Raw genomic sequence first — 12555 nt, 5'->3', positions numbered from 1 at the left:
ATATCAACGAAGCATAATGCCGGAAGCCATTACCTTGTAGAGTCTTCCACATACATTGAATGGAACGTTTCCTCTCCACCGTGGATCCCTCCAGGTAAACACGCATCGCACTGGGAGGAGGGATGGGAATCTTTTGCTTATTCTGACGTCATCATTTTAGGTAGAAGATATGAGGTGTCCAGATATTATTGGACAACGACGTACCAACGATCAATCACTAGTGTTTCCTTTATTTTTTTAAAAAAAATATATATTTGACATTTCAAGACAATAAAATCGTAAATAGCATAACAAATTTATTTTATATTTATAGAATAATCAAATTTAACAATAACATGTGTTTTTTATATTTTCAGTTGGCAACAAATATACAAATAAATTCTGAAAATAATAATCCGTCATTAATGTAAATCAAGAAATACTCGTAGCGAACAATTAGGTCCATCGTACTGTTCCGGGAGTGTTTTTTTATATGATGCTAGTGCCCTATTATTGTTACACAGTGACGATGGAGACGGAATTAGGTCTTTTGTATCTATAGCACACACTCCATGTCCCTTTCTCTTTCTTATGGTTGTAATGAATGTGATTGCAAACAGAATTAGATACTCTTTAGTTTTAGGGATTTGATAACAAAAATAATTATTATTTTTGGATATTTCGAAAATAAAATGGGCCATTGACTGCCCACCTACAAAGTTGATGTGGGTATACGTCAACGAACTGAGTTGAGTAGGGTACTTATCCTTGTGATACATGTACAGCCATGAATGGAAGGAGATAAATTTTATCCAACTTTTATTATTATTTTAATATTTTTCATGCATAAATATCCTTAAAAATTAAATCAAAACAACAAATTTTTTAACATTTTGACATCTTATTCTCAATTTAAAAATTGAAATTATAATTTTTATCCAAGTATTTTAGTGTAGATCCTTTTAAGTTACTGCACCTGGATTGTTTTAATTGGCATAACCACCTTCTATAGCAGTATGCAATCCTGAATTTGCATCAGCTACACCTTTCAACATTGTTGGGGAGGCTGAAGAGATTGTTGGTGATGATTTTGCAGGTACACCAGCTGGACTATTGATTGGAAATAGAGGTTGAGATACCAAAGGCGGTGTAGCTGTGGGCGGACCAGCTTGAGGAGGTGTCGGGAGTCCAGAGGTAGAAGTGGAGGCCAAAGGAGTTGTTGCACTCTGGATAGGAAACAGGGGCTGCTGTGTAGCAACAACAGGTGGGGGAAATGGAACAGATACTTGTGAAGGAAACCAAGGATTTGGACGAATAGCTGGAATAGGCCATGTTGGATGCTGAAATGGAAGGGCTGGATTAAAACTGACAAAAAATGAAACGTGGAAGCACATGAGCGATAAGACCACAAAAGCAGCAAAACTTGAAAGCTAAACTGCATGCAAAAACACTAATTCAAAACTCAAAAACACTAAATTTCCAATGATCAATGCAATAATCTACACATACACAGGAGGAACGCCAGCATATACAGGTGGGGGAGGAAATCTAATGCCAAATGCACCAGGAATTGCTCCGCCAACAAAACCAGTAGATGGAACTTCCACTTTAGCTGTCTTTGCCACTGTATCTTCATCTGCACCAAAACTAACTGAATAAAGCAAGCCACAAACAAAAAAAAAATGCATCCAGATAATACACAATAATGCTCAGGTTAATTGACAATGCATCCTTCAAATGCGCACACAAAGTGGAATCCAATTCACTGAGCAAAATGATTGGCAATGGCCCATATACTAGTAGATTTCACAGGAGGCATAACAAATGAGACAATATTGACAGGGTTTAAGTATGCTTTAACATCATGCTCTGTAAGTGCCAGTGCATGCTTGTACAAACAAATGGCATGTGCTAGAAGCCTAAGGTGGCAGTGAAAAGGTGATCATCTCACTCAGAAAGCATAAAAGTAGTGAAATGAACAAAGATAATGAATCAGCATAACTCGCTTTTACATAGTGAAATTTGAGCATGCAGTTGGAAACAGCTTACAACACGGAGATTCTCTGAACAATTGCATAAGCATGTATATGAACGAAGCTCTATTACGAGTAACAGTATTACAGCAAATCAAATAAATATAAAGAAGTTTGCCCTTCAATAAAAGACAACAACTTAAATAAATCAAATCCATAAATTGTTAAACAAACCATTCTGATTTCTGCATATTGATGTCACGTGCATTTAAAGAATCATAATAAACTTTTAGTTGAGAAATGAATACATGCTGCCAAGAGATCTTTTAGAAGGTCAGGTCTAGTTTGGAGGAAAACCAGGCTGGTGTCCTTCAAATAAGAGAAAATATCTCAAATCTAAACCTAAAGATTTTTTGAAAAAACATTATCTTTGTCATTGGAGTTTCAAATTTTCCTATCCACGGAATCATGGAATCAAACTCTTTTTATGAGTTCTTTGATTTGTTTCTCACACAACTTTTTTCTTTTTTTAAATGATATTACAATCTGTTAATGCCGAGGGAGACTTGACACAATAGTAAAGTTGTTGCCGTGTGACCTGGAGATCACAGGTCGAGTCTTGGAAATAATCTCTTGCAAAACAAAATAAGACTGTGTACAATAGACCATTTCCCGCGACCCTGCATTGGCAAAGGCTTTGTGCACCGGCTGCCCTTTTATTACAATATGTTTATGCCAAATTAGGTTCTTTTAAAGATATTCATTATATCATATTATTATTATTATTAAATTCATGTTGAGTAGGGTTGCTTTTATGTTATTATGACAACATCCAAAAGTTAAAAATGAAACCAGCCAACTTTCAAAATGATACTGGTGTTTGAATTTTTCAGCTCACCAGGACCACAATGTAAACTTAAAGCACCATAATAGTTGGAACTTTCTCTTAAGGCACAGAGTACCATTTTTCAAGATGAGTAATATTAATGAATGGAAGAGAGAAGTGGGCATAAACCAGAAACCAATCAACTTTTAACCATTAGACTGAAAGGATCATAAGCATGATGCCTGGGCATAGGTATTGCCATGTAAGATGTGGGGTCAAAGAATGAATGAACTAAATGCACAATTAATTGATCGTATGATCTATGAAAAGAATCCCTGTGTGTGTTGAAGACAAGATATATCAGTAAAAATCTTAAAGTGAAAGAAGGAGAGAGAAAGATCTAATAAAAAAATAGCATCCCAGTGCACGAAGCTCCCGCTATGCAGGTCCGAGAAAGATCCATTGTATGCCGGCTTATCCTGCTTTTTGCAAGAGGTTGTTTCCAGGATTTAAACCCGTGACCTTTTGGTCACAAAGCAATAACTTTACCATTGCGCCAAGGCTCTCCTACAGAGAAAGATCTAATAGAGCCAAAAAAAAAAAAAAAACTCTAGTATCATTGAACAAATATATGAACATATGTGTATTGACATAGAATGACAATTTGTGCGATGCATGATAAATGAAGACATCATCAATAATGACAACAACAAAAAAGTTTCAATTATTTGGGGCAAGCATAGCTAAGAGGAAAAGAAAGCCATAAAAAATTTTACCTTCCCCATAATGAGCTGCCAAGATATCAGGAGGAATTCCTTGCATACCATAAATCTCAATGTCTGTTGAATCTCTGTCAGCCATAGCATTAGGAACCCTAGATTAAAGCAAATGACATCAGAAAAACATGCAAGATGAATGGGAGACCATGATTAAACTAACAAAAGACTGCAACAAAAAACAAGGGGAACGAACGTTAAGCCATGTAGGAAGTGGCATAAAAGGTCATTGTCAATTGTAATATACAAAGTGAGAATGTAAAACATGAACCGTTAGGAAATGTCACTAACAAATGACTACACTAGAAACCTCAAGGCAAGCATGAACCGTTAGGAAATGGTTTTTCATGAGAATGTAAAAGACTAACTTGAATACATTTGGTCCAAAAAAAAATACTGTCAATATTTTCCATGGTCAATCAGGAACAAGACTTCTTGTATCGCGAAAAGAACCAACAGGTACATCCGTCGACCATCATCCACGCTACCAATATAAATGAAGGTATTTGATCTACCCCACGAACACGGAAAAATTTCAGCGATCATCAATCGTAAAAAAAGAATACATAAACCTAATCCGGCAGTGCATACAAAAAAATACAATTAACTTCAAGTTTGGGGATTGGTATAGTATGGATCATACTTGGTCACAGCCTCCTTATGGACCTGGAGGACGTGTATGGCCATGCCTCCAGCGGTAGAGAGTTTTTTTTGGCATACATGGCACTTGAAGTGCTTGGCTTTCTGGTGCTGGACGAGGATCTTCTCGTCGTCGAACTCCCTGTCGCAGTAGTAGCACCACACCTTCGAAGGTCGCTTCTTCTTCTTCCCCATCGCCGCTCGCCCTGCGCGATCACAGCCCTTGCCCTGTAGAGGTCAGTTTTACTCGATGCACCTCCGATCGAGCAGCGAACGTAGCTATGGCGGAAGCAGAACCAGGTTAGGGTTCTGAAGCTCGTCGCCTATGGAAGATAAAAAAGTACGGACCCGATCAACGAAAGTAGGGTTGTAGAAAAGCTGAGCCGAGCCGAGCCGAGCCGAGCCGAGATTTGGGATGTTCAAACTTGTTTGATAAGATAATCGAGTCGAGCCGAGCCGAGCTTAAAATGAACCAAACTTTTGAAATGAGTGTTCAAGCTTAGCTTGGTTTATTTTTTATGAGCTTGAGCTTGTTTGAAACTTGGCTTGAGCTTGGTTCGTTTAGATGTTATAAGTTTTCAATTCAAGCTTGGCTTGAGCTTGGTTCAGCTTGGTTTGAGCTTTGTTCGTTTAGATGTTATCAAGCTCTCAATTCAAGCTTGGCTTGGCTTGAGTTTGGTTTGAGCTTAGTTCGTTTAGATGTTATCAAGCTCTAAATTCAAGCTTGTTTGATTGTTTGATTGGTTATTAAGATTGATAATTTAAATTTATTTATTTATTTTATTTTATTTTATTGTTTATTTAGCATATTTAAAAGAATTTTATTAATAAATATTGTTCGTGAACATTGTTCATAAATGTTGTTCACGAACGTTAACGAGCTGAACACATATATGTTCAAGCTTGTTTGTTTAGCTTAACGAGTTGTTCAAGCTTGTTTGCTTAATTAATCTAATGTATATTGAACGAATATAAACAATCTCTTACCAAGGCGAACACCAAGCTTGTTCACGAACGTTTGATTTATTTACAGCCCTAAACGAAAGGAGGCAACCGGCCGTTCAAGTAAATAACGAGGTGGATGCAGAAAACACATGGCAAAAGGCGAAATCGCTCGCCCCCAGCGCCCCGCCGCACCCGACCCAAGATCATCACGAGGGAGGTAAATCACACCATCCTGAGCGAGCATGTGGCAGGTGGGGTGAGTTGCACAGAGACCGGGGATTTACGCCCCGACTACCCTGAATTTCGACCCCGCAACCTCATATGGTAAGCATCCCATCACATACCAACTCGGATGACCTGTGGGGTCGATGGACGCAGAAAACATGATTATGCGTGGTCGTCGGGTTCAAATATTAAATGATTCAGAAAATAATAATTAGCGCCGCTCTTATTAAATCCACATAAATGATAATTTTAACTAACCTTAATGATTATTTTTAAGGTTATCGATTCAGTTTCGAAAATTTTCTATCCAATATTTTTTATTTGTGCTACTCATTGAAAAAAATCATAAAAAAATGATAGCTGGATATCGAACTCGATGTCTCAACTAATTTTATTTTTACATTCAACTAAATTTTAATATATAATGTTTAAAAAATTACATTATCAAAAATTTTCAATTGCTTCTAGCTGTATGCAATTTGAATCTGAATTCAAATTTTAAGGGTGTTCAAATTATTATGGATGAGTAATCACATAATCAAAATTACGGAGAATAAAATATAACCAAATGTTGTTTGATTCAATCTAGATAATGAAATAAAAATTTATTTATTTAAAATTTTTAATGAATAATTTACTTTAATATTTTACTATATCACTTTTAGTTATAAAATCAATCATATAATAATAATAATAATAATAATAATAATAATTATTATTATTATTATTATTATTATTATTTAAACTCTATATATTTTTTTTCAGGTTTTCCTTTATTTTTATATGTTTTTTATTTTTTATTTTTGTTTTTAAAATTTTTTAAAGTTTTTATATTTTTTATATTTTTTATATTTTTTGTTTTAAAATTTTTTTTAATGTTTTTTCTGCTTTTTCTATTTTTTTATTTTTATATTTTTATATATATTTTTAAATTTTTTACGTTTTTTAAATTATTTTTTATGTTTTTAAATTTTTTACAATTTTTCTATTTTTTATGATTTTTTTATTTCCCCCATTTTTTATTATTTTTAAATATTTTTATGTTTTTTTTCTATTTTTTTAAAATTTTTAATGTTTTTTAAATTTTTTTAAAGTTTTTTATTTTATTTTATTATTTTATTTTATTATTTATATTTTTCTTTTTTATCACATTTTTCACTTATTTTAGAGTATTTTTAGTAAAAAAAATTTTATTAACTCCGAAATTAAAATAAAACTTCAATTTTCCGATTCCGGATTGCATGTCCCTTTTGTTGACATGTCAGATATGGAACATTACTCGAGAAATATCGATTACCTAAATCAAATAGGATTTTCATTGATAATCTTAAATAAATAACCAAAATTATTAAAGATAACTCCAACCAAACGCACCTAAAAGTATGTAAAAACCCAAAGCTGAATCGGGCAAGTCTGATGCTTTCCTAATCACTAGATTTCAATGGGCAACTTCTCTGTTATCCAACAAAGAGTATGGTCATATTTTGATCTATATTTTTAGCTCATATAACAAATAAAATATAAACAATATATATTATCTATGTTTAACTCAAAATTAATGAGATAATTTGGAGTGATGGATTTCGTATCATTTTAGTATATATTCTACATTTAAAAAAAAAACAAATACAACTCCTGTATACTTTGTTACAATGAATAATCCCATTGAATGTAATACAATGTTCATGTTTCCAAATTCAGCTGTTGCTACCCTTGATTATTAGCAACCATAATAAATAATTACATCGTATATTCCCAATTGCCCATAGCAATCTTAACTTCCATGGCAATTGGCATAACACTTGTTATGTAAATCGTAGCAATGTCAAAATGAGGTTCCCATGCTACATTTATTCAACTAAAAACAACATGTAAAACAGCCAACCACATCAAAATCGGTTTTCCATGCACTAGAAAGTCTCCAATCCATAAGAAGCAGCATGTCGTTAGGTAAGTTTTCAGGCGCAATTCAATGGCGAGCACTCACCAGAGCCATGTGTTTGATGAGGTCAAGCACTCGGTTGCTGTAGAGAATAAAGAGGTGGTACATAAGATGGAAATGGTCTGCTTTGCTTGTGGAGAATGGAGATGAAAGGTGGAGAAGATTGAAACCTGTAGCCCCATTCGTTGTCATACCATGAGACCAGCTTCATGAAAGAAGCACTTAAGCCAATACCAGCTTTAGCATCAAAGATACTAGATCTGAAATGTAACAGAAATAAAGAGAATGAAAATGAGTGTAATGAAAGTGAAGAAAAGGTTGTGATATTTTGTACATGAAAGTTTTACCTTGAGTCACCGACCAAATCATTTGAGACGACATCATCTTCAGTGTATCCAAGAATGCCATTCAGGGTACCCTCTGATGCAAACCTGAAATGTGCTCATAGTAAACAATATAAAATTTAAAGGGCAAAAAGAAAAAAAAAAAATCTAACATACAGATACTTCAGTTAAAATAAAACAGATGAGCTGAACTATAATGGTGGGCTTGCTCAGTAGTCAGTAGGCTGCCTCAATTTTGTTCAAACCCCCTATCATGGTAGCTGAACTAATACAATTTGGGCATTTGGATGAAATCATTGAGATAGTTGATTTCTTTTGAACAGCTGAAGTAGCATAATTGGAACTTCAGGGGAAAAAATAGGCTAAAACCAAGGATCAAATTTCAACAACTATACATTTGTAAGAAACTTTCTAGTATAATTTTTTTTTTTTTTTTAAAAAAAAAAGGAAATGCACACTTGATGGCTGCCTTGACATCCTCGTATGATGCACTTTTTTGAAGTCGGCAAGTTAAGTCTACAACAGAAACATTAGGTGTAGGAACCCTGAAAGCCATTCCAGTGAGCTTCCCATTTAGGTCCGGAAGGACTCTTCCAACAGCCTAATCCAGGATTGAATCAGTTCAAATTTAAAACTAAGCAGAAGAATGTAATATCTTGATCACTGTCACCATGACCTCACCTTAGCTGCACCAGTTGAACTGGGGATGATGTTCTGTCCAGCACCACGCCCCCCACGCCAATCTTTCATTGAAGGGCCATCAACAGTTTTCTGTGTCGCTGTAAAGACATCAGTCTCAGAAAATCAGTCTGAAGGTATTATGCAAGGCATGACAGTATAATAATATGTGCAATGTTAAGCGTGCGTTCAGTATCTTATGAAGGGGAGCCTTAGTCAATGATAAAATTGTTGTCATGTGACCTGGAGGTCACGAGTTTGAGTCTTAGAAATAGCCTCTTGCAAAGTAAGTAAGGTTGCGTACAATAGACCCTTCCCAAGACTCCGCATTAGCGGGAGTTTCATGCACCGAGCTACCCTTTTTATTCTTTCAGTATCTTAGAATTTAGAGTGAAAGGAAAAAACCTGTGGTCGCATGAACAGTAGTCATGAGCCCCTCAACAATGCCAAACTCCTCATGGACAACCTTCAAGAAGGACAATAGTTATTTATCCCATAAGAGATCTATGATCCATGATACATGAAACTGGGCATCCTACGAGGCACAGAGAGATTCATGTACACGCTAACAGCCTAAAAAAGGTATATCTAGAGCATAATGAGAAGTTGGGAAATTGAAATTCCATGTGCATTCAATAATTATTGACTTGGGCATTAGAATTAATGTCTGATCCATAGACCTTGGGGATGGAAGGATATAGATTTTATAGCAATTATGCTTCTAAGTATGAAACCTTGGCAAGAGGAGCAAGACAGTTGGTTGTGCAACTTGCATTTGAGACAATACTCATGCCGGACTCATATGTCTTCTCATTTACACCAATCACAAACATAGGAGCATCAGCAGATGGAGCTGATATTACCACTTTTTTTGCACCTCCCTATTGAATATTGACAAAATAATCAACAAAACTTTCATACAAGAAAGGTGAATCAGCTATATATGAGAAACTAGTATATGAAGAATATACCTTTAGGTGGGCTGATGCTTTCTCCATCGTTGTAAAAACACCAGAAGATTCAACGACATATTCTACTCCAAAATCACCCCAGGGAACCTCAGTTGGATCCCTGATAAAAAAAATGCATAAAATTAGGTTACTTTCCTTGTTCTCTTTGATTGATTATATCTCAAAACACTGGAAGATTCAATAATGTACCAAATCATACACAAATAAAACATAGATCATCAGTAACAATGATTACTAGATGTTATATGAGATTAAAAAAATCATTGGTTTTCAGAGTCAAGTAAGAACACATTCCTTCATCAATCTTGACCATCTAATTTGTATCCAACAAAACATCAAATTATATTCTGGCCACTCAAATTTTACGAACCCAAGGTATAAAATATTGTTCAGAAACCTTAACATCAAAATATAAAGATATTGACAAAGGTTAGCCTGAAAAGATTAATGCAATACCTTTTTCTAGTAACAGAAATTCTTTTACCATTGATTTCTAAGTTGGACTCATCCACAACTTTGATGGATCCGCTGAAGGTACCATGTGTTGAATCATACTTTAACATGTATGCCTAACAAAAAGAATATGATCATTATATTGAAAGAAATATAATAATGACTAAGAATAGAAAAAATTGTAGGCAAACCAGAAATCAGTTTCCTATGATAAAGATATCAAGGAACAACAAATCAAATCTTCAAAAATTTTATCCTCAAATATCTTTCATCAATACATAGCAGAATATGGTTACTTCTTCTTCCATGGAAAATTGCTTACATAGTCACATATTTTATCGAACCTAAAGGTAAATGCAAAATCTTAGTGGAAGCAGAAAACTATATACCAGAGCAGTTGTGTCAGTTTTGAAGCTTTTAACTGATTGCATACTTCCATGTCCTTTATTAGTTTAAATTGATGCTATAGAAATATCAAGCTTTTGATACAACAAAGTGATACAAATAATAGCTGAAAAAAAAAGAGAAATACACATAATTCCCACATGATTTGGCATTTTCCACAAATACCAGAGACAAGTTAGTAAAGAATCATTTTAAAAAGAGTCTGGTCCTCTACACAAGAAGTAATCAATTAAAAGATAACCTTATTTGACAAACTTGGAATTCAAATGATTCCCACTTAAAAATTTATTAATATATAATAACATCAAGCCAGAGGTTCACTCATGAGCATTGCAGTCATATTGTTGGTTATTCTGTTAAGACCAAATGTAGGTAATCCAAGTGAGAAAATTAGATTATGACTCAAAACTTTCAACTTTCATTCCCATTCACCAAACAACCACTCAACAACACTATGGTCTTATAGGTTTCATCTATTTTTTCTAAACAAAGTTAGGTGAATTGAATATCAATCTCCATGATCAATCTAAAAATATAACTCACGATTTTTTATTTTCACTCCTTTTTGTTCAGGTCAAACTTGATTCAGAAACACAAACCATGTATACACATTTATCCACCAAAATAACTTTTTAGAGTCAAGAAACAAAAGTACTTAGTATTCCTATCCTAATAAATATTTATTAAATCAATTGAAAAATACCCTTACCATATATTTAGAGTCAATGAAGGGATCATTCACAGCCACAATATCGATGTCATCTCTAGCCATTGCTATTCGTAATACAAGCCGACCAATGCGACCAAATCCTGCAGTGCAAGAAAGATTTCAGTATCACTCTGAGCACTGTCTAGACAGACTTACCTTCCATCTTGAATCACCTCTCAATGATCCAGAAGACTAAAATGCAATAATTCAAGGCTAAGATAAAATGAAGATTATGGTCCAGGAATCCAGGAACATGAATAATTTGTTTGATTAACATGATTTTGAAAGATTTGGAATACAAAAAAAGTTATTATCTTACAACAGCAATAACAAAGTAAAATGTAGCATATACAAAAAGACACTTTCCATCATCGTATTTTTAGTTGTAGAGTTGAAACTTAGATGGCTACTTATCCATTCCATGTCAATAGTAACAAAAAATTATCACAACGGTTGGAATTGAAGAACTAACATGAAAGTCAAACTAAACAGGTCAGAGATCCTAGGATAGCTCACCATTAATTCCGACCTTTGTCTTTCCACTACTTGAAGATCCTACATACAAAAAATGAATGATTAGAAATCCTGGCATTGTTAAATACGGACTAGAGAATTGACTGGTTTATAACTAAAACGCTCCATATCATGAGTTACCCTTAACAATTTGAGGGGCTTCAGTCACTGTGGCTTTAAGTGGCTGAATGCTTTTGCTCCCATTATATTTACTGCATGAAAATATAAAGAACAAATCAACAACTTCAGATTGTCTATGTCGACAGCAATGACTATGATGATCACTGACGAACAACGGCGCGGAGAGGTCACTCCAGAACCCAAAAAATTTGCCCGAGTCTGAGCCGAGTAAGAAGAGTGGATACCAGGCACCTGAACAGGAACAAAATCACAGATGCAAAAATTAAATAACAAGATAAGAATAAAAACAGAATCAAATTGGAAAGAACAGTAACGAAATCAGACAGACCCTGTCAGAATCGGAAGCTAATACCTCTCGCGATCTTTCGATCAAGGGAGACGCAGATCTGAGAAGAACCGAGTGCGCCATCAAAGACTTCCAAAGCTCGCCTCTTTCTCCGGATCAAACCTAACAAACACTAGAGGCCAACGCAATGGCAGGCGGTGGAGGAAAGAACAAAGCAAGCCAGGTCTTATGTTCTCTCTCGTTTTTCGAAAGCAACGACATGAAGGCTAATGTAATAAAATTTGTAATATAATGTAATGTAATTTTGGTTATATTATCATGTCTAGTAATATAATGTATGTAATATTTGATTATAAGGATGATTATATTTTTTTTATTTGGTATATATTATTTTTTATAAGGAATATAATTCATATTATTATAGAATGATAAAAAACTTCTATCGACCGTCGTTGCACTTTGTCAGAGCTTGCAGTCATCGGCGATCGACGACCGGTGATGGTTGGCGACCAACGACGACGACGGCCGACGACCGGCGACGGTCGGCGACCAGCGGCGGCGACGACCGACGACCGACAACGATCGGCGACCAGCGACGGCGACGATCGACGACAGCCGAAGACCAGCTGACGACCAGCGACAGTGTCGACCGGCGACCGACGGTCAGCCGACGACCAGCGGCCAGCCGACGACCAGCAGCCAGCCGACGATCGGCGGCGACGGCCGGCGATCGACGGTGGCGGCCGGCAA

General features: G+C 35.3%; 2 protein-coding genes across 5 annotated transcripts; both read right to left on the bottom strand.

The window, feature by feature from the left end:
• Positions 1–958: 958 nt before the first annotated feature.
• On the bottom strand, positions 959–4545 carry LOC121974607 (protein SUPPRESSOR OF FRI 4-like). 3 transcript variants are annotated; one of them, XM_042525752.1, is made up of 4 exons: positions 4198–4544; positions 3555–3652; positions 1489–1615; positions 959–1344 (listed from the first exon to the last, which is right to left on the bottom strand). In XM_042525752.1, the coding sequence occupies exons 1-4, from the start codon at positions 4386–4388 to the stop codon at positions 966–968; spliced, it is 795 nt and encodes a 264-aa protein (XP_042381686.1). In that variant the 5' UTR covers positions 4389–4544; the 3' UTR covers positions 959–965. The 3 variants fall into 3 exon arrangements, with proteins under 3 accessions (XP_042381686.1, XP_042381685.1, XP_042381687.1); XM_042525751.1 differs by having other exon boundaries at positions 969–1409; positions 4198–4545; XM_042525753.1 differs by having other exon boundaries at positions 1309–1414; positions 4198–4545.
• Positions 4546–7006: 2461 nt separating this feature from the next.
• On the bottom strand, positions 7007–12065 carry LOC121974606 (glyceraldehyde-3-phosphate dehydrogenase GAPCP1, chloroplastic-like). 2 transcript variants are annotated; one of them, XM_042525749.1, is made up of 14 exons: positions 11848–12065; positions 11668–11750; positions 11520–11590; positions 11382–11420; positions 10866–10966; positions 9755–9867; positions 9299–9398; positions 9062–9208; positions 8733–8793; positions 8331–8428; positions 8108–8250; positions 7653–7736; positions 7476–7565; positions 7007–7387 (listed from the first exon to the last, which is right to left on the bottom strand). In XM_042525749.1, exons 1-14 carry the CDS (start codon positions 11926–11928, stop codon positions 7333–7335), a joined length of 1266 nt encoding a protein of 421 aa, XP_042381683.1. In that variant the 5' UTR covers positions 11929–12065; the 3' UTR covers positions 7007–7332. The 2 variants fall into 2 exon arrangements, with proteins under 2 accessions (XP_042381683.1, XP_042381684.1); XM_042525750.1 differs by having other exon boundaries at positions 11872–12065.
• Between the last annotated feature and the right edge of the window lie 490 nt (positions 12066–12555).

The sequence above is a fragment of the Zingiber officinale genome, chromosome 4B (assembly GCF_018446385.1).
Source record: "Zingiber officinale cultivar Zhangliang chromosome 4B, Zo_v1.1, whole genome shotgun sequence".
Taxonomy (NCBI): Eukaryota; Viridiplantae; Streptophyta; class Magnoliopsida; order Zingiberales; family Zingiberaceae; genus Zingiber; species Zingiber officinale.
The sequence above is the reverse complement of the archived record's forward strand: the minus strand, read 5'-3'. Positions and strand labels throughout refer to the sequence as shown.

Coding starts and splice junctions, on each gene's coding strand:
- LOC121974607 (XM_042525751.1), bottom strand. CDS start 4,388: ATGGGGAAGAAGAAGAAGCGACCTTCGAAGGTGTGGTGCTACTACTGC. Junction 3,653..4,197: donor CATAAGGAGGCTGTGACCAA/GTATGATCCATA, acceptor GCTTTAATCTAG/GGTTCCTAATGCTATGGCTG. Junction 1,616..3,554: donor GGCAGCTCATTATGGGGAAG/GTAAAATTTTTT, acceptor GTTTTGGTGCAG/ATGAAGATACAGTGGCAAAG.
- LOC121974606 (XM_042525749.1), bottom strand. CDS start 11,928: ATGGCGCACTCGGTTCTTCTCAGATCTGCGTCTCCCTTGATCGAAAGA. Junction 11,751..11,847: donor TAGCTTCCGATTCTGACAGG/GTCTGTCTGATT, acceptor GTTCCTGTTCAG/GTGCCTGGTATCCACTCTTC. Junction 9,209..9,298: donor AAGCATCAGCCCACCTAAAG/GTATATTCTTCA, acceptor AATATTCAATAG/GGAGGTGCAAAAAAAGTGGT.